This window comes from Akebia trifoliata, chromosome 8 (genome assembly GCF_017979445.1).
Source record: "Akebia trifoliata isolate Shusen 1 chromosome 8, ASM1797944v1, whole genome shotgun sequence".
NCBI lineage: Eukaryota > Viridiplantae > Streptophyta > Magnoliopsida > Ranunculales > Lardizabalaceae > Akebia > Akebia trifoliata.
The window spans coordinates 6,130,314-6,154,231 of record NC_141382.1 but is presented as its reverse complement, the minus strand read 5'-3'; the positions used below and the strand labels follow the sequence as shown (position 1 = coordinate 6,154,231).

The 23,918-nt window shown below is 36.6% G+C and overlaps 2 protein-coding genes and 1 pseudogene across 2 annotated transcripts in view; 2 read left to right on the top strand and 1 right to left on the bottom strand.

Moving 5' to 3' along the window:
- LOC147395737 (ARM repeat superfamily protein) overlaps window positions 1-4,279 on the top strand; it is a 40,767-nt gene extending 36,488 nt beyond the window's left edge. The window contains exons 37-43 of the mRNA XM_086450703.1: window positions 46-167; window positions 813-1,318; window positions 1,407-1,731; window positions 2,680-2,819; window positions 3,255-3,379; window positions 3,481-3,685; window positions 3,923-4,279. Of these exons, the coding sequence (XP_086306829.1) occupies window positions 46-167; window positions 813-1,318; window positions 1,407-1,731; window positions 2,680-2,819; window positions 3,255-3,379; window positions 3,481-3,685; window positions 3,923-4,010 (1,511 nt within the window). The 3' untranslated portion in view covers window positions 4,011-4,279. The remainder of the gene's footprint in view (window positions 1-45; window positions 168-812; window positions 1,319-1,406; window positions 1,732-2,679; window positions 2,820-3,254; window positions 3,380-3,480; window positions 3,686-3,922) is intronic.
- A 3,724-nt stretch (window positions 4,280-8,003) lies between these two features.
- On the top strand, window positions 8,004-11,329 carry LOC147395736 (late embryogenesis abundant protein 47-like; annotated as a pseudogene).
- A 1,711-nt stretch (window positions 11,330-13,040) lies between these two features.
- On the bottom strand, window positions 13,041-21,671 carry LOC147395735 (E3 ubiquitin ligase PQT3-like). Its single transcript, XM_086449923.1, has 15 exons — window positions 20,490-21,671; window positions 19,496-19,595; window positions 19,009-19,093; window positions 18,750-18,925; window positions 18,208-18,287; window positions 17,873-17,938; window positions 17,621-17,777; window positions 17,363-17,511; window positions 16,687-16,851; window positions 16,302-16,601; window positions 15,783-15,824; window positions 15,256-15,505; window positions 14,599-14,718; window positions 14,268-14,343; window positions 13,041-13,857 (listed from the first exon to the last, which is right to left on the bottom strand). The coding sequence occupies exons 1-15, from the start codon at window positions 20,653-20,655 to the stop codon at window positions 13,288-13,290; spliced, it is 2,502 nt and encodes an 833-aa protein (XP_086306049.1). The 5' UTR covers window positions 20,656-21,671; the 3' UTR covers window positions 13,041-13,287.
- Window positions 21,672-23,918: the final 2,247 nt, after the last annotated feature.

Sequence of the window (23,918 nt, the reverse complement as noted above, 5' to 3'; positions counted from 1 at the left end):
TGTGCATGCATTGGTATGTTCATTCCTAATGAATTTTTTTGGCAGGAGAACTATACGTGCAAGCACAAAATATGTTTGACAATGGAATGTACAGGCAGCTACTTGAGATCATACATTTGGCAGTGAGGCAACCTAAGAGTACTCATGATCACATGGAAGCTGATGTTGTATGTCGATCCTTTTCTTAATTTATTTTCCCTTTTTTCCTTTCCCTTGTATCGTGTTAGTAGTCTTATTATGCATTGCTGCTGCTCCAATATCTCATCTTGTTTACATTTCACACCTAGAAGTTATGCTTTAATATTAATCTAATGGTTTAATCAGAAGGAAGGCTGTATAAAGCAAATTGTTTTATCAACTAGTAACGCTGATTGTTTTCTAGAGTTGATAGTACTGATCTGGGTTCAAAACATTAAACATTTAAAAGGTGCCAGCTTGCTAAGTTGGTAAAGGTTTTTGATATTATCATCGCAACCTAAATATCAAATATATATAGGGGCAGGATCAACAGACCACAATAAAACCCATGCTTTTTGTCCTATATGGGTTAGAAGTTTCAGAATGGGCTGATTTTTGGTGAGGATGATCTCTATTGGGAGGAGATCATCCTCACCAAAAATCAGCCCATTCCGAAACTTCTAACCAATATAGGACAAAAAGCGTGGGTTTTTTTTGTTGGCTGGCGAACCTTACCTACATATATATAAATAGAGGTAAAGTGGTGTTTAATTTGTGTATGATTTCATGGCTATTTGGTCTATCTTTACAAATAGGCTTATCTTCCTAAAGGGGTTTCAGTTAATTTTCTGTAGGAACACATTCCACCAGTGCAGCGTACTATGCTGGAGATTCTACCACAGTTGTGTCCAACTGAGCACCTATCTTCAATGTGGTCCCATCTTCTCCGGGAGTTGTTGCAATATCTTCCTGGATCTGAAGTTCCTTTACAAGACAAGGAAGATGAAACCAAACAAGTCAGTAGTACAGATCGTAATACAGAAAGTGTAATACTTTCACCTCATCAAGATGTTGGTTCTCCTGCCTACAAACACAAGTTTAAAGATTCAAAAATGACACCCACTGAAACTCAGAAGATGACAAAGTACAATTCTTCTAATGGTGCCGCTGCTATTTCCCCAAACGAAATAGAATCTCATTTTCCAAACTCTGGCTCAGCAATAGCTAAGCATACAGATGCAGGCATCTCAAGCCATCTGTTTGGAGAAAAGCTTGTTCCGGTGCTGGTTGACCTTTTCCAATCAGCTCCGTTGGTTGAAAAGTACAATATATTTCCTGAGATTATTCGAGGTCTTGGAAGGTATGGGGTGCTGTCAACTCTGAACTTGTTTTGTAGAACTTCGAAAGACTATTCTTGAATTGACATTTTTGTGTGTCTTTTTGTAAAGGTGTATGACAACGAGAAGAGACAATCCAGACGGCGCACTATGGAGATTGGCTGTTGAAGACTTCAACAATATAATCGTTGACTACGTCAGCAGAATAAATGTGGATTGTGGGCCAGATCAAAATATAAGTAGAGCTGTCAGAACACGTTTCTGGAAAGAAGTTGCAGATATTTATGAGATATTCCTTGTGGGTTCTTGTGGGCGTGCTCTTCCTTCAAAACCTCTCTCATCTGCAACACTCGAGTCTGATGAGGTGCTTGAGATGACTATTTTAGATGTTCTGGGTGACAAAATTCTCAAGACACAAATTGATGCTCCTGAAGATGTAAGTATGAGACAGTAATTAATGATCTAAACAGTATGGCAGGACCCATGGTGCACATGCAGGGTGTCAGTATACCGCTAATTAATGGGCCTCACCAACAAGAACTCTCTCAAAATAAATTGATTAGATATGATCACAGGCTAGCAATCTATAAACCTCTTTTTTCCTAGACTTTTGTCAGACTATTTTGATCTATCACATAACAATTACATGGACAATTGCATCCATGTCTGATGCAGATACAAGGTATCTGTATACATTCAAGGGACCCTTTTTATATGTTAGGCAAGCAAGGGGTTAGTGGTCAGCAAATGTGAAAGGGTTCAACGGGATTTGAACCTAGATTGTGGGATCAACACTCCTCAAGCCTTACCAACTTATCCAAGTTAGCACCTTCACCTTCAAGAAACCTGAAACGCAGAACATTCATAAACATGTATTTTAATATACTATTTATGTTATACAAAGAAATAAATATATCAAAATTTATACGGACGTTGAAACAATGTGAGACATCACCCCACTGGAGAGAGAGAGAGAGAGAGAGAGAGAGAGGGGTAGAACATCTTAGTAGTTCATGGAGGATGGAACACTCCAGCCTTTTAAACACGTATCTGGGTTGATACATGTTGACAGAAGTAAAAAAATCGTAAAAAGTGTCATTTCATGGTTACAAGGTTTTGATTGTTAAAAATAATGCAATACATAGTACGTTGTGTTCATCAAACCATGTTGCGTTTGAGCTAAGAGATCTATGATCCTAGGTAACCCATATAATATCTGTTGGGACTCCTGTATGCTCACCACATGTTGCTATTCCATTTATCGATTTTTGTTACCATCTACCATTCTAAGTCTTTCTATTAAGCTTTCTACATTGTTCTCCTGTATTTGATATTTTCAGCATCAACAATTATCTGTTCAATTATTATTCTAAAATTTTTGTAGATTCTGCAACGGCTAGTTTCCACACTGGACCGCTGTGCATCACGGACATGCTGTTTACCTGTTGAGACTGTGGAACTCATGCCTTCACACTGTAGCAGATTCTCCTTGACTTGCTTGCAGAAGTTATTTTCTTTATGCAGGTAAGTCCTTTTATTGCATGTATAGTTTCTGTCCTTTCTTTCAAGCGTTTAGTAAGAAAGCACTAATTCCCATTAGTTCTTCGGTAGTCCATAATGATTGACAATGTGAAGGATCCCGGCCCTCTGCAGTAATGTACAGTTATTGTCATTCAAATCTATGAAATCCTTGTTCTCTTTATTGAAATTTAGCGTCGTTCATCTAAAACCCTCACACTTCCCAAATGGTTTTAAGTTAATAGGGTTAGGTTTCTAATGAGTGATGACCGTCTTTGAATCGCAGCAACAACCCAAACTAATATAGTTGTGGGACGACATTCACATCTAATTGAACCCCCGAAAATAACAAAAGGGATGATAGATTTTTAACTCGTGTGTTTTGTCTAATAATTGTATATTACATGTGAACTACTGATTGTTCTCTCTCTTGGGCCCCAGTTACACTTCTGAAGTCGATGGTTGGAACTCAACAAGATCCAAAGTAAGCAAAGTCTCAATGATGGTGCTCATGAGCAGATGTGAATACATACTAAACAAATTCCTGACTGACGAAAATGACTTGGGTACCTAGCTCTCCATATTAAATTTCTGGTGTTTCCATGGAATTCTTTTCCCCTCCCAAGTTGCTCTTCGGTATTCTTGAAGCATCCGACTGTTGATGCAGGTGAACTTCTGTTACCGACTGTGAGAATAGAAGAAATAGTTTATGTCCTTGAAGAGCTTGCCCGGCTGACAATTCATTCTGAAACGGCATCTGTTCTTCCTTTACATCCCTATTTGAAGGAAGGCCTGGAAAAGAAAGACAACCACGACAGGCGTGCACATCTACTAGTTCTATTTCCATCCTTCTGTGAGCTTGTTATTTCAAGGTTTGAGAAATAACCCCTTTAAATAGTTGAGTTAAACAACTTGATTACATAAAAAATTGAGACTATCTCAACTGAGACATTCCGAATACCAATCCCAAAACATTCAATGTTTCGTTCCTGTCTTGGCCGAGACATTCCGAGATGGTACAAAACATCAAACCATGATTCCATAAAATGTATTTCCTTTCATTTTAGCGTTTTATTTACAAATTGGGTTCTATTCTATTTCATTGACAGGGACACAAGAGTAAGGCAGCTTGTGCAAGTGCTGCTTAGACTCATCACTACAGAATTAGGACTCCAGAAGGTTAGCTTAGCCAATTGATATCATTGTAGGATGACTCAGTAAGTTGACATATGGAGAGAGAGAGAGAGAATATGGATGATTTTTTAGAGGAAATTTTGTTCCCTCGGTGCCTTGTTCAGTGTGTTGTGTTGTTATCTATTTATTTTGTACATTAGAGGTAAAAAAGAATTTCTGTGGATGAGGGATGTTTCTTCTTTCAGATTTTTTTTTTTTTTTTGTTTGTAGTTGTAAACGGCTTGGTTTGGCAATTGTTGTACACAATTGAGTATAGGGCTGTTTATGCTGTCTGTCTGTCTGGATATTTTCTTTTGTTGATGAGATCTATTACCTAGAAATGTCTAGGATGGATTGATGTTAAAATTCACAAGAAATAATAATAATAGTAATAATAATAATAATAATAATAATAAATAGAATGGCAAACAATCAACCAAGCATGAAAACTTTCGGTCATGGTGTACCTCCGATATATAAAGAGTCCTGATAATATGACTCGCCAAGTGGCATATTCAATCTACTCCCTGACGTGGATAAGTTTGGGAACCGTAGATCTGTATGCATTAGGATGGTGAAGTGCAATTGTGTATCTCGATGCATACAGATCTACAGTTTCCTAACTTGTTCACATCAGAGTCGATTGCCACCTGGTGAGTCATATTATCACGACTCATATAAATTGAGCAAAAGTGCTTACCATGATTCTAGGGTTGGCCCAGTACAGATCTTGAGGGGCTGATTGGTTCAAATCATGATAACAAAGTTAAGTATGTATTTCTGTGTCTATTTATCTTGTCACGTGACATGATTAAAATTTGATCTCATCTTATTTAAAAAAAAATCTTAAAATGAAGAAAACAATATCGAATTTTATTTGTCCATGAGGGGGGAAGTTATATTTTCCTTGGTGGATTATAATAGGTTGACTTCATTTATGTGAGGATTTGTATATATTTAAAGGAGGGGTGTATGGATGATAGGTAAAAAGATCATGTAATTCTTGTCAAACTAGTGAAGTGGTACTTCGGAATCTAATAACTATGTCATCGTATTTATCATATAAATCTTGTATATTAAATTAAGACAGATTCTATTGCCACACCAATTTTTGCTAATTCATATGTAAATCACCAAACAATTAGAAGCACTTTGTACGGCAACAGAAGCTCTCTTAATTAATTAAAAAATTATTTAAAAATAATATTTATTGGAGGAATTCAATGGCTTCGAATCTTTTACTTTCACAACATATTTGTCAAATGAATGAGAATCCCACTGGAATAATGACCGTGAAAGTGTATAGGAATCATAGATGCTTTCTCACACGTATCTCAATGTAAAGCATCTATGATTCCTAAACACTTCCAAATCAGGAAAGCGAGATATGAGGTACACTCTTGAAGTCACTTCAGCATTATTCAATGAATAAAACTAACTGATTCGAGAAAAGACGCTCAAATTCACTCGATTGATGTGTAAAGTGCATAAAACCATAGATTTTCCTTACGTATCTTGAGGCGATAATGATGAATAACACTGTGGGGGACATTCTGATGTGGAAGTGTGTAGGAGCCATAAATGCTTTTCATCGAGATCTCACTCTTCCTACACACTTCCACATCAGAAATGTCCCCCATAATGTTACTCCAGCATAACACATCTTAAGGAAAAAAATCTATGGTTCTCTGCACATTTCATATCAGTGTCTGAGTGTTTATTTTTAAGTCAGATTATATTAGAGTTGCTATCCAATACGGTGTTCCATTCCTATAGCAACAAACGATGTCTACGTGGCACATTTTGGTTTAATTTAAAACACAGAGGCTGTGTGCACGGCCTGTTTAGGAGCCCATAGACACCGTTATGGATCCCAATTCTTATGTTATTCTTCTTTTTTGGAAAATGCTGGAATGACAATGAAATTGACATCGTTTTGCAAATTGCTGACGTGGAGGTGCACATAGAACCAGAACAACGTGACCTGTATAGGGAGAAATATAAAAACCCTTACAATTCTTTAAAAAAAATAATAATAAGAATCGTGATAATCTAACTACCCCATGTGACATACTCAATCGACCACCTGACGTGACAAGTTCGGGAAATATAAATATGTGCTCGTCAAGATACACGGTTCCCTCAAGATACATTTTTTTATGGGAAAGTGCAGCCATGTATCCCGAGGAGCATAGATCTATGATTCCTAAACTTGTCACGTCAAGGTAGTCGATTGAGTTTGCCATGTGGGGTAGTCAAATTATCACGATTCTAATAATAATGATTTTCTGATTCCCCTTCTACCTCTTGATGTGGCAGTTGCATAGAACCATAGATTTCATCGGGATACACAACTGCAAATATTTATGAGGATGTGTAGTTGTGTATCACGAGAAAAAAATCTATGTTTTTATTCACGTTCCACATCAGAAGAGTATTAGGGTGTATGTTAGAGGGAGAGTCAGATTACCATGACTAGAAAAAAAAAATTATTGCTCATAAAAATTCGGGATCCATCAATCACACCAAGCCGCTTGTATTGAATGACATCCCTAATTTACAAAATTACCCTTGTTAGTTACAAAATTGTCATTGCCATTGCCATACTTGACATGGCATGCTCTGGAGAGTGTGTGAGCTAAAAAAATCACTCTTGTACACGTGTCTTCTAAAATAAGAGCGATGCTAAATGGACGTTGTTTTTTAGTCAACGCACCTTTCTCTCTCCTGCCCATAGTGAAAAAAAAAAAAGCAAATTTTCTGATTTGATCACCTTGTAACATTCAAAAACATGATCTAATGTAATGGAGTTGTAGAGGACAAAATTATATGTACTTTAAAAAAATAAAGAAATATTTATTTTTCACCATTGAATTTTATTTTTAAATTTGGGTACTTGGTGGCCATCCATTTTCAACACCTTGGATCAAGGTCGAAAACCTATTTCTTTTAGTTTGTTTTTTCTAATATGAATATCTTCATGAAATCTAAAAAGTTGTATTGTTGATTGTCAATGTGATAATCAATGTGGGCAGAACTACCTTTTTTAAAATTTGAAATCTAAAACAATAAGGAAAATGCTGGAATGACACAAACAGAGACATGAAGGTGACACAAATGATGTGGTGGTGCGCACATAACCGTAGATGCTTTTTACTCGTATCTCGCAGAAAAGCATCTACGGTTATGTGCACGCCACCACATCATTGTGTCACCTTTGTGTCAAACGTTTGCTGAAATGTTACCGAATTTGTAGCTGGAGAGGTCTCTCTTTTTGGCGTGGTAGTAGTTGTAAGGGGTTAATTTATAGAAATTCTATTAACACACCAATCTATACCTAAATAACACTTTGTGTGTTGTAAGTAATGCTGGTGTGCCAAAAGAATCTATCTTTATTTCAAATAATCACAAAATGTACAGGGATGACATCAGTTTCAACCATTAAGAACCGAGCAACATATAGTGTGTTTTCTTAACGTGTGCCCTAAGAGCACATGTCAAAGTTCAATAAATACACTTTGATATTAGGAATGAGGTCATTTTGATAATAATAAAAAAAATTCTAAGGGCACACGTTAACAATGCCCTTATATACTAACTATAAAGACCTTGAATTCAAACTCCTTGTTGGAACACAATGTTTTACCAAAAACTTTTAGGAAAATGCTGGAATGATGCAAAAGTGATAAAAATGAATGTGATGGCACGTACATGTAGATGTTTTTCACTTGTATCTCGCAAAAAAGCATTTACGATAATATGCGTGACACCCCATCATTTTGTCACCTTTATGTCTCTGTTTGTGTCACCCCAATACGACTCAAAATTTTAATATGATCTTGATCTAGGTTTTCCATTCTGTCATCGTTACAACAAAAATAATGGTAACTATAACGGTCCATGTTCTAGATGTGACGACGTGTAATCAAACGTGTATACTATGTTTGACAAGTCGTTGGACAATACGCCTAACCAGTACCAGATCCCATAGATTCAGTGGTGTATCGTACTCCTCCTATGGTGAGTGGTAGTGGTCGTCTGATTACCATTGGAGATGTACTTGAAGCCACGGCTATAGGAGTGGGTGATGAGCCAGTCAATGAGATAGACGCCGCAACCATCCAAGTCGTAGAAGTGAGAGCAACTGTTCTTAACGTTGTGCTTCCAAATGCTCAGTCTGCTACATCTATCAATGATCGAATGATGCGGGAGGAGGACAAGACTACTTTCTCCGATGTTCTCATCAGGGGTGCACATTGGATTGGATAAATCCGAGAACCGAACCAATCCAATCCGAAGTCTTTTGGATTGGATTGATTCGGGTGCAGATTGTTATAAAAAAAAATCCGATTGATTTGGTTCGGTTCCAGATTAAGGGTATATATATATATATATATATATATATATATATATATATATATATATATATATATATATATAGGGGCGGTTCAAGGGACATATGTAAAAACAATGATTTTTCAAAATATGGGTTAGAGATTTTGGATTGAGCTAATTTTTTGCGAGGATGGTCACTATGATGAGAAGATCATCCTCACAAAAAATCAGCTCAATCTGAAATTTCTAAATCCATCAAAAGTGATTTACAAATTATTGACAAAAATTGGTAAAAAATCAACAGTCCACATTCTAAATCACTTTTAATAGGGTTAGAAGTTTTAGATTGGACTGATATTTTTTTTCAGATGATCTTCCCATCATAGAGATCATCCTCATAAAAAATCAGCTCAATCCGAAACTTCTAACCTATATTTTGAAAATCTATTAATGTTACATTATTTTAACATATGTTTTTTCATATGTCCCTTGATCCTGACCCATATATATATATACACATTTAAAAATAAAATTCTTTCTTAGTTTCGTTCTTCTATTCTCTATTTCTCTCTTTTTCAAGGTTGAAGAAAACTTAGCCGTCATTCGTCTCCCTCACCTTGCCATCTCGTCAGAAAACGAAGAGGTAACCCATCTTTCTCTCTATTAGTATGTTACGAAGAGGTAACTTATCAAAGTTTTCAACTTCATCTCCTCTATTTTTTTCTAACAAAAACTCATAAAAAATGTACACAAATCTCTCTTTCTCTCTCTCTCTCTCAACTTTCAAATGGATCAATCTATTTATGGAAAAAAATTCTCAAAGAGTTTGATTCCTTATTTTTTTACGAGAATCTTTATGCCGTGTTTGTTAGATGAAATATATTATACAAACCTAGACTTGGATTCGTTAATCTACCATTTATGGACTAGTTTTATCACTAATCCATCAAAAATACCAATTTTAAAATTATAATTTTTTTAGTCTCATTGAGCTTTCTCTAATTTTCAATTTATACAGAGTTCAATCAAAATTTAATCATAAAATCATTTTCAGTTTAAAAATAGGCATTATTTATGATCTGATCCAAAGGGTTCCTCTTCTGAAAGAAAAAATATTAGTTTTTCTATTTTGAAAGTATGAGAACTGAGAATCGATCCGAACCAAGGTTGATTTGGATTGGTTCGGTTCCAAATTTGTAGAACCGATCATGTTTGGTTCAGTTCCAATTTTGTCAAAATCCAAACCATGTGCACTCCTAGTTCTCATGGTATGTATGATACTCCCTAATGTTATAACTCGTCTGAGTCAATTGAAAACTTAGTCTTGAATTTTCTAAAACTAGAAACAGTTGAAATAATTTTGAGAAATAATCACCTAGTTAGGGTACCAAATACGAGCGAATTGATTACGATGTTGGATTCTTTAAGTGAATCTGTTCCAATGGCCAACCGACGAGTTAGAACAATTCATATTAATGGATTTGGGAATTGTATTTAGTACATTTCAAAATCGAAGAGAATTATTAGTATAATTCATAGTAATGGATCTGGGAATTCAGTGAACTCGATACTAATTAATTTGTTAACCTAACTTATTTTGATTCGTCAATAGGAATTGATTTTTTATAGTTTTATGTTTTTGTGGAGTTAAGTGAATCTCTACTAACTAATAATTCTTGATTTTTAAGAATCAGACTCAAGATCCATTGGTGGTATGCCCAATGTTTTTAATCTCCAACCAAAACGTGTTACATAGACACCCTATATTGCTTTAGGAATGGAACACGGGACACGGTTATGGATAGGACTGTACATTTTACCCAAAATCCAAAATCAAATCGAAAAAATGAACTGACCTAGATTGAACTAAAATCGAAAAATATCGGTCCGAGTTTGGGTTTATCCCTCCAAAATCGAACTAAACCCAAAATAAGGATCGAAAAATTTATTGTAATATTTTTATTTTTAGTAGTTTTAGCACAAATTAACACATGGCAAGTTGGTTAGACTTGGTGGTTGAGTGTCAATAGTTACTACTTTCGCGAGTCGATTCAATCTCAATACGTCTGCGAGTTTCTGGAACACTTCTAACAAAGGGACAAATAGTCAATTTTGAAAGAATATATTGTCATAACCTCTTTTAGATATGAATCTATTTGATTCAGAAAGGAAGAATTTGCATTAGTATCTCAATTTCAATTCCAACATGAGTTTGGTTCACACTCATGTTTTGAGAAATATTTACCATCCAAAAAAAGGAAAAAATAGTCTTTGTATAAAGAAATACTTTGAAAAACGGTAGATGTATAGAATCTTTCAACTTATCACATCAAAGGTTTTGACTGTTCGCAAAAATATCCAAAACTTTCAATTCGGTCTAGTTCGATTTTGATTTTGATTTTGATTTTGACCTTTGGAACTTGAAACAAACTAAACTCAAACCCAAGATTTTCAAGTTGGCCTTGATTTTAACCATACTTAGACTAAACCTCAAAATTTGGATTTACTCGAATGGACATCCCTAACTATGGATCCCCACTTTCTAAAGCATACTAAAAGTTTTGGTAAGTCAATTAGTGACTCGAAATGTGAACATTCGACTTTTAAAACCAATTTTGGGGCCAATAATCTGTTTGAGGAGGATTTGACCCTAATTAAAGTAAAGACACGTGGCGTAAGGTCATGAGTAGCTGGTTTATTGTGTCGTGTGGGATCAATGCAGAATGCAAGTGCAAAATGCCAATTGATAAGTTGGCGACACCTGAAGACGTGTAGTAAGAGTGATAGGCGCGGAAATCCGTAACAATCCGTAAATGAAAACATATCCAAGTGGCGTGGCGTGGCGTGGCGTGGCTGATTCTGTAGCCGCCGCTGCCAGGATCAACCTGCGTGGTGGGCCTTCAAACTTAGAAACATCGTCTCCAATCCATCTTGTTAATTTATGTTCAAATTTCAAGTTCTCTCTCTCTCTCTCTCTCTCTCTCTCTCTCTCTCTCTCTCTTGTATAATATAGTATATGGGCACTTTGCGATGATATATAATACATGAGGAATAAAAATTAATATATCCTTTTAGTGTCCCATTTTTTTTTTTTCTTATGCTCAGCATATGTTAAAGAGGTAATCGCTTATAGGAAAATATGCCTATACGGATCAAATCACAATTTTCATATATAAAATGTTTATTTTATAAGAATACTAAAAGTGTAGGTTCAAACTTGATCCTAAATAAATGGGTCTAGTTGCACTATCAAATCCAAGAGTCAAAATTGAGCACATTGAAAACCCTAACTTGGTGGTGCAACCAGGGATGTCAATAATTTTTTTTATTTTTATAAATTCAGCTAGAACCTTTGATATCCTTTAAAGGGTTGGCGAGACCAGAGGTTGATTAGCTCAAATCCTTCGATATCATTTAAGGGTTGGTGACATGGCCAAGACCACACCTAACAAAGTGGAGGTCTTTGAGTTTAAATCCCTCCCTTCTAATATTGTTCAAGGGTTGATGAGATGGTCAAGACCACACCTTACAAAGCGTACGCCTTGAGTTCAACCCCCCCGCCCCCCGTGCACGTCTCTCTTTTAAGATGGCCAAGACCACACGAAGTGGTGGTCTTGAGTTTTAAACTAACCCCTCTAAGGGATGACCTTGAGGGGTCCTAGAAATTACCTGCTACATGTGGGTAGTCATGGTCAGGGATTTATCCCCAAAAAAACTACTTCGTACATGTGGGTGGGGTGGACTGCACAGGTCTTGAGTTCGAAACCAAACCCTCTTAAGGGGTGACCTTAAGGGTTCCTAGAATTTATCTGGTACATGTGGGTGGGGCGGACTTCACGTGCCAAAAGGATTAGTAGTCCCTGTATACCTTGGTTTGGGTTTTACAAAAAGAATAGGGGATCCAATATATATCATATTTGACAAATTTTGAGCCTTGGCTTACCTTTGCAGCTCAAGATCAAGGTCGTAATCCTTTTCTTTTACTCCCAACATGTTCAATTGATACCCCTACTCTCTTTTTTTTAACTCGCCAACAGGCTCAATTGATACCCTAGTTGTAGTTGTAACATGTGCGCACACACAAGTGTGCCTGCGTGTGAACACAACGTGTTCAGACCCGACAGGCTCAATTCATACTCCTAGTTATAGCTGTGACATGCATGCACATGCTTATGTGAACTCAAATAAGTTCATTTTGGCAAAACATGACTCAATCAGGAAAACCAAACTACTTGATATCACGAGGCAGGTAGGTGGATAAGAAACACGACTCCTTGACAAGATCTCATTGCCTAAATAAGTTTTAGGATATACGATTATGGGATCATTACTGACATATTGGTAACATGAGGAAATTTTGTAACAAAACTTGCTAATTTAAAGGTTTAAGACTGAAAATTATAAAGGGGTCTACCGATGAAGTCTCGGACTTTGTACATTACCACCAACAAACCCACATTCACCATATAGACAATGAAATTGCTTCTACAAAACCCTCTTCACAATTCCAACCATTCCAACACCAAATGGACCGTAAGAGAAAAAATGCAGAATCAAAAACAAAAACACCTGGCACGTATCAAGAAAATTGATCGCAAGAACAAACTTCTGGTGTTGAAACCACTCCTTGAGGTGGAGAATAACCGGAGCAATAAATGCAGAATTACAGCAGTAGAGTTCACTTGGAAGTAGAAAAAAAATGGAACTTTAGTAGAGATATATCCATATGCAAAGGTTAGATTTAAAGATTATAAGAAAATTATATACAAAGGTCACAAGTATGGAAGACCTCTCTCTCTCTCCACACTTGAGCCACTTTTGGTGGGGCATTTTTTAAATATAATGCATACAAAGCAAAAGAACACACGCATATACACATCTATCAGACATCTTGATCCAGTGATGGGGTGGGTCTGTCCATCTAGGATTTATCCGTGTAGGTACACATGTTCGTGTTAATAGCTCCTCATGTTCTCTGCCTCGAGCGCTCCTGCTCGTGTTCCCTTGAGCTTCTCAAAGGCCGTGTATCCTCATCCCACTCAACCGGTGGTGGTGGTGGAGGCTCATACCTCGATGGCCTCCTCTTGAAATGCCGTTCATCGTCACTCGAATCATAATGGACTGTGACGCCCTTCTGTGCTCCTCCGCTAGATGCTGTCACAGCTGTTCCCTTGATGGGTGGCTTCCTTTCATCCCGATACCCATTGGACAATGGTCTGTGTTGAGTGGAGGAAACTGGTGGGTCGTAGTCCTTGTAACCATTGCTAGAGTTATTGGTCTCGGAGGAACTCTTCCTCTTCTTGCTGCCCACACCTTCTGGAAAGCTTATGCGAGAGAACACGCTGGCCTTCAGCTTCTTGTCTGCAGCAGCCTTGGCCGTCTCCACAGCCAGATCATCGTGGTGGTCCAGTCTTCTCTTCCCAAGCCGGACATGGTCAAATTCTCGTGAGGGTCGTTCTGGGCTAGATGCGTATTCAGCTCGGCGGTGGTGGTGGTGGTGGTGATGATCCCCACTCGTGGGTAGGGAAAACAGCCTCTGCACTCCAAGTAAAACCAACAAACAACACTAAAAACGAGAGTACTATGACGGAAAATCAACTAAAATGACGAGAGACTAAAGGAAGTTTCACATAGACAAGTTGAGCACAAGCCATTAACTCCCCAATACACAAAAATGGAGTCATTAGAAATGATTTAGGTATATACACCAAGGACAAAACGTGGTACTAGTGATTGCAAATTGAAGGCTCTAAAAAATTAAATGGCGAATTTGTGTTGAAAAGCCCAATACTTGGGCTCTGCAGACAAAAAAATTTAAAGATGTTTTGAAAACATCGGTGAATTCGTGACACCAGCAACAAAATGTATTTTCTTCCCAAACACACTGTATCCATACCTCCTGCAATGAATAAATAGAAGGGAAGGGAGGTCAGAAAAAAGACATACATGTTTTGATTTTGTTGAAGAAACATCACCAGTGCCACTCCCTTCCCCACCAAATTCCCTATCTTTGGAACATTCCCTGTTGCAAGAAAGAAAAAATGAATTTCAGACTCAAATATGAAAGGCCTTCTGCTGCTTTTTCACCATTCCACCAATCAAGCAAAGCAGGCAGTCACCATTTGTCATGTTTTACGTTATAAACCATCCAACATCGGTGGAGTTCAATAAGGTCCTGTTACTATACTTTTAAAGGGAGACAGCTTACATGGTTTCTACAAGTTATCAACCAAAGGACAACAGTAATTAGGAGCAAAGAATTAAGTATCAGAAGTACCTTTCTCTACGAAGCTCATTTTCACGCTTTTTTCTCACATCAGCTTTCCGTGCCTCAAACTCCTCTCTGCTCATAACCGGGGGTTTGGGGTTTGAACCGATACCAAACTCTGATAGATCCCTAAAATTTGAGGTTCTCCACCAGCTTAGGCTCATTCAATAAAATATTGAGAACCATTTTCCTTAAAAAAAATTCAAGCCTTACTAAGGATCGTTTTGCTCAAATGGATTACCACATTAGCATTCCAACACCACAGCCCTCTAGATTTCATAGAAAAACTCAGATTCAATTTTTTTTTTTTTTAAACAATTTCTTTTGGGCTTGATCCAAGGTTTTGAAAATGGATGGCTACCGAACTTCCACATGACTCCAAAATTTAAAATTAAAATTCAAAGGTGAAAATTAACCTTTTTTTTAAAGAAACAAAAAATTCAAATACATAGAATTTTGTCTTCTACAACTCTGAAGCATCGGATCATGTTTTAGTAAGGGTGAAATCCTTACTAACTTAGTAAGGCTAGTTGGACTCTATTTTATTTGCGAGTAAACCAAGTATAGACTTGATTTCCAAAAACCAAATGAAGCAATAAAAATTTAGAAAGTGTTCAACGCTTCTATATTTTTTTCAGAAAGCACAAAATAATCTTCAAACCATACCTCTGAGGAGGAACGACAGGCAAATACCCTTGTCCCCCAAATGGGTCTTGGGGTAAGTATCCTCCAAAGGGAACATCAAAGGGGCCTGGGGCATAACCCATGTAAGGCATTGCATTGGTATAAGGAGCCATATATCCATCCATGCCAAGTGGCATGCCACCCCAGTATGAGTTATAGGCTGAAGGACCAAAAGGTATCATATGGTTTTCAGAAGTAAGATCTTGAGCGGTTCTCCACTGCAGGTCTGCAGCTGTATCACATACAAACAAACATAGAAATTCAATAAATATGACCACTTGAATGGAGCTTTCATTATAAAAGATGAGGGAAGCAACGGCTGCCTCCTTATTCATGGTGAAGATGCAAAGATTAAGGTAATATGTATAAAAAAGAGGGGTTCTAGAAAGCAATTGTTACTTAAATATTCTTTTAAGAAGCTTTCATAGTTTTACGTCATATATTAGGAGACAAATTATCAAGACAATTTACACACCCTAACACAATGAGATGAAGGGCAGACAACTAACCATTAACAGGTAAGCGGGTTTTCATCTTTTTCTTTTTCTTTCCTGAAAATAAAAAATAAAAAATTGTAGTCAGTATATCTAAATGCCTTGCATTACATCCTGTAGTATATTTACCAAGAGATTAGAAACAAGTAAGAATATAATATACGGAAAATTACCAAAAAAATGGTCAAAGTCTTGGTTAATTATTAAAAAAATAACATTTTTTTTTAAATTGCTGGACTGTCCAGCGTATTAGTAACAAGTTGGACAGTCCAACATGTTAAGTTATTTTATGAATTTGAATGGCGAAAATGCCCACTAAAAGCCTTAACAGTAGAGGGACATTTTCCGTGTTTTAGTGCAAAATACAACATAAAAAAGCTGGAATGTCCAGCGAGTTACTAAAACACTGGACAGTCTTCCTTTTTAGTAAATTTTAAAAAGTTAGTATTTTTTTATAATTAATGAAATATTTGACCCTTGTTTGATAATTTTCCCAAATACAAAGAAAAGGCCTGACAACTATTAGCAACTCACCAGGCTCAACAGGAGGCAACTTCTCCTGCACTTCCTCTTCTGCTTGTGGAGCACTGCCTTGAGACATTGGCTCCTTCACACTCATTGACTCGAGTGTGGCTTCAGATCTTTCTGCAGTTTTTGCAGTCCAGACTTTCTCCAATAACTCTGGGGGATTAGATACAAGCCTGCCTTCATTTACGGCCTCCTTTATGTCTAAAGTTTCGTCCTTACAAGGTGGTGCCATTTGTCCACCCTTCGAAGTGGCAGAAAGTGTAGGAGACGGGACTTTGGGTTGTGCACAACGGGCAGACTCCATATCTGAAGAAAGCAATATATTTAGTTTATGGAAATACAGATCAAAGATGGTTGAACCAAAATTGATGCACGTCTCTAAAACACAAACCTTGGACTTGAAAGGTGCTTCCACCATTTTCTGCACTACTGTTATTTGATTCCAAAATGCGGTTGATGGTATCTCTAAGTGCCTTATTAGGCAAAAGATCATCTGCAAGTATATTTGTGGCCCCACAAATGCACATTGACTTTGAGATAATGTGGTCCCTGATACCTGATAGAAATTTTGTAAATAAAATAAGGGTTTCTAAGCTTTTAAACTCTATAGGCATAAAGCTAAAGCCTCGAGAATTTAAATGAATAAACACACACACAAAAAAAAAAAAAAAGTGGAACCATCTTTCACATATCAAGAGCAAGCTACACACCCATTAGTTAAATACCATAATCGTCATGAATGCATTACTTCAACTCAAAACTATTTTGGGTTGGTAACAGATTCTGTTCCTCCATTCACTTTAATCTAAATCCATAAGTTCTGTTACCATTAGTGCCAAATATTTAAAATTTGGAACGCTAGAACTGCCAGCACACTTTTTTTTATAGGTGAACTACAAAAAAATAAAATTGATCAAGGTGGCTTATTAAAAGAAAAATGATTGGAAGAGAAGGGAATAATATTTGCGGATAATAAAAAAGTAAGGAACACTGATTAAGAAATTTAAAAACCTTGGAAAGCTTTACATTGCATACATACAAATAGAAAGAACCCTAAGAATACTTACATTTGTCACAGAAACTATTAAAACAACATTTGCTTGTCAGAACAGCATCTTTCATCACTTCTTTGCATAATGGACAATGGAGTTCTGGGGGAAGATCGGTGACTGGCCTAGTGGAAGGTAACCCTTCAATTTCCTTCTCAAAAGCAGCCCTGTATCCGATTTGGAAGGTCTTACGTGAATATTCATGCCTACACCTGAGCCGTAATGCTAAAAACCGCAGGGAGAAACCAAATTCAGATGTCAAAGAAATAAACTTACTCATTCGGCTTCAAAATAGCAACTGCACCGCTTGGCAATCCGTATGAGCCGTCTGGGGTTGCCATTAACATCGACTTTGGGATACCCGTTGGAGGCTTGAACCTTTTGATGTCGTAATTAGGATCACCATTTGTAGGACAATGCTGAATAAAATGCCCTAAAAGGTAGAAGTTGAAACAGTGAGAATTTTTTTGTTAATAATATAGATGGGACAAAATAGGAACGCGTGAGCCGTCGTGAACGTCAACATACCAGGCACCTTGCATCTGTGACAAGTGTAACCTGGTGGAGGTGTCTTCCGTTCCATTCCACCTCTCCCTTCAAATAAGCAACTTTTGGATCTCAGACTCAATAGAATCACACAATAGAAACTTTAGATGGGATATTCCAACAGTGAACACAATAAATCCCAAAAATGATAAAAACAACCACCCTCTAATGACAAGATAAAGGATTTATGCCATGAGGATCAAAAAGCACAAAGTTACAAGTAACATGATCAAACATGTGAAACAATGAGAAACTTTTCATCAAACTTCACAACATTGCAATATTACATAACTAGTTATTAAGAATTGAAGAATTACCAAATCCCCGGCCCCCAATCATTCTTCCACCCATACCCCTTCCAAATCCTCTACCAGAACCAAAACCCTCCTGAGGTTGCCTGTGAGTCAAGTAGAAAAGGATCAACATAGGAAACTGTTGTGCAAAAGAGTAACAAGAGCAAAAATAAAGATTAAAACAAACACACAAAGAACACAGGATTTGCGTGGTTCGGCAAATTGCCGACGTCCATGGAGGAGAAGGAGAAAAAATCCACGATCAGCTATAAAGATTACAAACTCACAACTCACTCAGCCACAAGGAACATCACATAGCAAAACCATCAAAACCCAAACCCAAAAATACATATACATCCAAAAAAAATTGCCTCAGGGGCACTGCCATCGAACTCCCACATGGGGAAAAGGTCTCATTTGATACTGTTTTGCCTCTTGAAGCCCAAGCCCAACAAGAATACCAAACATCTCACAACAGAAACACAGTACCGATTTCCAAACTGTAACTGCAAATATCACTACAACTGAAATCATAAAAGGCAAAATGATTTGGGAAGACATCTCACTGTTGCCAGTCCAAGGCACCAAAGGCAGGCATATCAATTAAAGCTTTAATTTTGCTATCCTCATCAGCTTTATTCGGAGGGGGAGTATCCTGCACTGGATGGCTGAATTGAACAGGACCAACTTCAGGAATAGCATACAAATCATTTCCAAATTCATCCCACTCAGTCTCCTCAGCCTACAAGGTCCAAACCAGTTATTATGTCATTTCAAGAGAGGCTCACACTCAAAATCATGGAGAGAATAGTAACTAATGCTTACGAATTTCTTGGAAGATGAATCTGCCATATGGGAACTACCCTTTGTAGATTGAACGTCCTCTGCCTTATTGTCTTCAACTTTTGGCCTACATTAGATCACAAACATGGCCCATCTCAACTAAAACCTCAAATGGCATTACTCTCACTGTGTCATGGACATCTAAACTATGTGAAACTAAAGTAGTTGGATATTAAACATCTTCAGCCATTAGTAAATCAAAATGACGAGATGCAAATAGCTACAATTTGAGATGAGGCACCGGGGGCATTTAAATTATTCAAAATCTGTAGTAGTCAAAGCAATCCAACTTTTAACCACTATTTTAACAAGGGCTTGGACCCATAGCTCATTTGGTTGACATATTGAAATTCAACTTTGAAGACTTGGGTTCAAGTCCAGCTTACCAAAAAAAAATTTAAAAACTCTATTTAGTGACGGGGAAGGGAGAGCACAACAAAAAGGTAAGGTTGAAGGTGTGAGGTAGTACTCTTCCCGTTCAGAAACAATGGGCATGCGAGGCCGTCCAGGAACCCGGCGAACTAAAACAGAAGTGTTTTTCGGTATCAACGTCGCTTCATCAGGGTATTCTGAAATCAAAAGCATAGAACATAAAGTCTATAAAGTATTGCTGAGAGAATAATCCAGCCCATGCAACCAAACAGACGACTAATAAAACCCTGAATCCCATCAAATCAGCGACCTAGAAATAAGGAAAGAAGTTTAACATACAATCCCATAATACCCACCAAATCGACCAAGAATAACAACAAACCCTAAAAATGCAATCTAATTCTAAGCACGCTTTCACAACCAACATCCCTCCTCAATAACTGATGATTTGACATTTAAATTCAGGCTCGATTTCCATAGCCCATGCAACCAAACATAAAACGATTAAGTCGATCCTCAAAATCCACCAAATCAATGGATCAGAAATAATAAGATTATACATCTAACAGATCCAAAACATGCAATGTAGTACTCCTAAGCACGATCCCATGTCAAATATCCCACAAGAATTGATGCTTCAACGTGGAAATTAGGGCTCAATCTCTCTAACCTACACAACAAAACATTGAATAACTAAAACAATCCCCAAAATCCACCAAAACGACAACCCGGAAGAAAGAAATGAATTATAAATCTAATAACATATAACCCACTAAATCGACCTAGAAATACCAACAAACCCTAATTATGCCATTCAATTCTACGCACGATCGCAAAAACAATATCCCTCCTCAAGAAGTGAATATTCAACCTTGAAATTTCATCAATTAGTCATCCAAAGCCTTGTCCCATCTGGGAATTACGTCAAATTGTATAAATTCAATGACCAAAAGCCATTAGAAAAAGAACCCAAACCACCTATAAAAATATAACCCATGCAATCCTAAGAAAGAATAAATTGTTGCCGCCAAACACAACTGGATTGACTAATGTGCAAGATGAATCAACCAAATCTACAAAAAATAACCAACCTTCGTTAGTCTGAGCGTTAGCAACCATGAGATCAAAATCAGTACCCCTTCCCAAATGCTTAGATTCGAAAATTCTTTCTTTCAAATTCGCAACTGATATGAAATGACCATCAATTGGAATAGTGTCAAAATCTTTTGCACTTTTAAACTTATAATACACAGCCATAATTATTTTTTTTCTTTCCTCTGCACTGTGAAAAGTGGGATCTAGAAGAAATAAATCGCCCTAAAAAGAGCAAAAAAAAATAATTCAAAGGCCGAAGAATGAAAAAAGGCCTGATTTTAACTAAAAAACAACATAGATAATTTAGTACAAGTGATTATCCCCTCTATTTCCTGCTCTTCTTCAGTTACTCGACAATAAATGAACGCAGAGATCCCTTCAGTGATCCTTGGATAAAGAATAATCCGTCCTCCAAAAATAACCGAAAAAAATCTGGTCCTCTTCAAATTAGAGAGATTTCTAGCAATTTTGGATACCCAATCTTCTCCAATCAATCAGGGAAAGATCAAACGATGCCACCCCAAGAGGAAAAAAAACGAATCTTCTCAGTACCAGATCTCCAACAATGGCCGCGAATCCGCAAATTTCCAACGGATCGTAATTTCTTCTTTGTTTACAGAGAAAACCACACAAACGCAGCAAATCGAATCTTCAAAGCGGTTGCAACTCAAAATTCTTCAGAGACGAAAGCTTCACGAACGAACTCGATGATCGAATTCCAATTCAACAGTGGATCGAGTATCTGCACTTGATAGCTTCACGAACCGATCAAGAAGAAAAATCCACAACAACAGATCGAATATTTGCAGCATAATACAATCCTTGATTGCTTTTACGATGTCGGAAAATCCCCCAAATCAAATCAAAACAGTTCCCAAACAGATCAAAGCATCGAAATTTACACTAGAACAACCAATAGTGAGAATCGAATCTTTGATTTTGAGAGTTTTTTAAAATTTTCAAGAGCTGGAACGATTAGAGAGAATTGGATGAAACTTGAACTAGGGTTAGGTTTTCCGAATGGATGTTTGGGAATCGCAGAATAGAAACTTTAACACACAAAGCAACGAAGATTTCGGGAAGAAGGATGAAGTGACAGTGTGATACACGTCATTCAGGAATCAGATTCGTTTTTTAGCTTTCTCATGAAAAAATATTGGCTGGAATCGCTTCCAGATCCCTACAGGAGCTGGAAACCAAAAGCGGAGCTAATACAAACAGCTTTTCGGGGGAAAAATTCGTTACCACTTTAGTTACAATAACGTTGCTGTCGTGACAACAGTACAGAGTATCACGTGTCAGTGTTTTTCTTTTTCTTCTGTCAGTACGCAGGACCAAGATTGGATTGCTACCTTGGAATTAGTTACGTTTTTTTTTTTTTTTTGAGAGCTGCTATTGGCACACTATCTTTACTTATTACCATCCAATTTTTTAAATTATTTATTACACTCCAATTAAAGATTAAAACACACACTTCAAACAGTAAAAAGGTTTGACCCAAATTATGATCTCAACATTACAAAACATTATGGTCAAATCTCCATTTCGTGCTCCAAATATGTTCAAATTTCGAGTTTGATCATTTTAATTCCCAAAACCTACATTCGTCATTTTTATAACCTACTAACTCGTGAGTTCGTCACTTTTAATAGAGTTGTAATAATCTGAAGTCCCCCTCTAACATACGCTCTCATCATAGATCATTTGCCTCGGGATACACAAGAAAAGATGTATGGTTCTACTTATCTCAATGCAATGGTCTATGGTTATGTGATGGGGGCATATGTCAAAGGGGTGCGTCAGAGAAAATCATTATTCCTTTTAATATCTACGAATTTGTAGATATACCATCGAATTCATTGATTATAAATCACTCGAAATGCATGTTTTGGGAATTAAAATGAACAGGGCATTGAAACTGGAATTTGGACATAAGTTGCACAAGTTTTGGGAAAAATCCCAGACATTATATTATTCAACTCAACCATTCACTTATATTCTTTATCTTTAATTGGGGTGTAGTAAGTAAAAGTTGGGGTGTCAATAACTGTTCTCTTTTCCTTTGGAAAATTAATTAAAGGACCGACTAGTTGCATGCCACCCACACTACCAATTGAACTCCATCATTTAAATTTTTTCCTCTGCACTTCATTTGGATGATTGTACTCAAAATTAAAATAAAGATATTGCACTCCTTTGTTTTTTTATTTTTTTTCCTTCCTCTTCTTCAACCATGCTCAAATAAATTAAATTATTTTTGGTTCAATAATTCTTGTAAGAAATACTTTATCGTATAATAAGCATGTGTAGAATTTACATAAAAAAAGAATATGAAGTCACGAAAAGGTGAATAACCTTAAATCTTAAGTTATAGATGATGTGCAATTAATAGGTTAAAATAGATGATATTTTTCAAGGTTTGTGTACAACCAACTACTAGTGGTGTGCAACTAGACGGTCCCTTAATTAATTTATATGAGTTCCTTTTTAATTAATCCTTAATTTTGGAGGTAAACCAACAATCTAGTGGGGAATTTTTTTCAATCTAAATACTTTCTCACTTTAAGACATATTTTTAAGTATTCGAAGTACCAGTTGCCGTCTCTTTTACTTTATCTGCATTTTTAAATAATTGTTGTCATTCATTCTAGCACTTTATAATGGAAATGAAAAATAGAGAAAAAAATATATATATATATTCGTATTCAAATAGTTAGAAGCAAAATTTAATTCATTCCATTGATTTGTGGTGGCGATTCAAGAAAACAGAGAAAGACATACTCATAGATTTGAAACTTTTGACATAACGTCTGATCTGATGTCTATTCCACTATTATAATATGCACTTCAGGTACTTTGAAAGATTTTTCTTGTGAAGAGCTTACCACTTTTTTCAAGAGCAATGAGCTTGTTGCTTTATTTACTCGCCATTTTTCAAAAATAATGAGATTGTCACTTTTTAAAATTGATGAACTTACCATTAGATATGTAATTATGTGATGTTCTACTAAGGATTTCGCATTACTACTTAGTTTGGCTTCACCACCATTCTTTTTTAGAAAAAGGTGTGAATGATTACCCGAAATAATTTTAAAAAGATTATATTTTTGGATTTCGTAGTGACTCATGATAAAGGGTAAGGTTTACCTAGAGTCTAAGTAAGGGAATTCAGTTAGAGAGTAAGGAATGTGTTAGGTATCTCATTATTTTATCCTAGTGGGTTGTTTTTTAACTTGAACATTTTTCTAGTATTTTTAAATTAAAATAAGAATAATGTAAAAATAAAGTGCATGAGAGGTGAGTGTGTGCATTGTGGATATTGTACCATTTTGAAAAGGGATTTTAATATTGAAAATAAGCCATGAGGATTATTCTATGAAGAGAATACCCTTTTTATAACATTTCATTAAGGATGGACGCGTGAG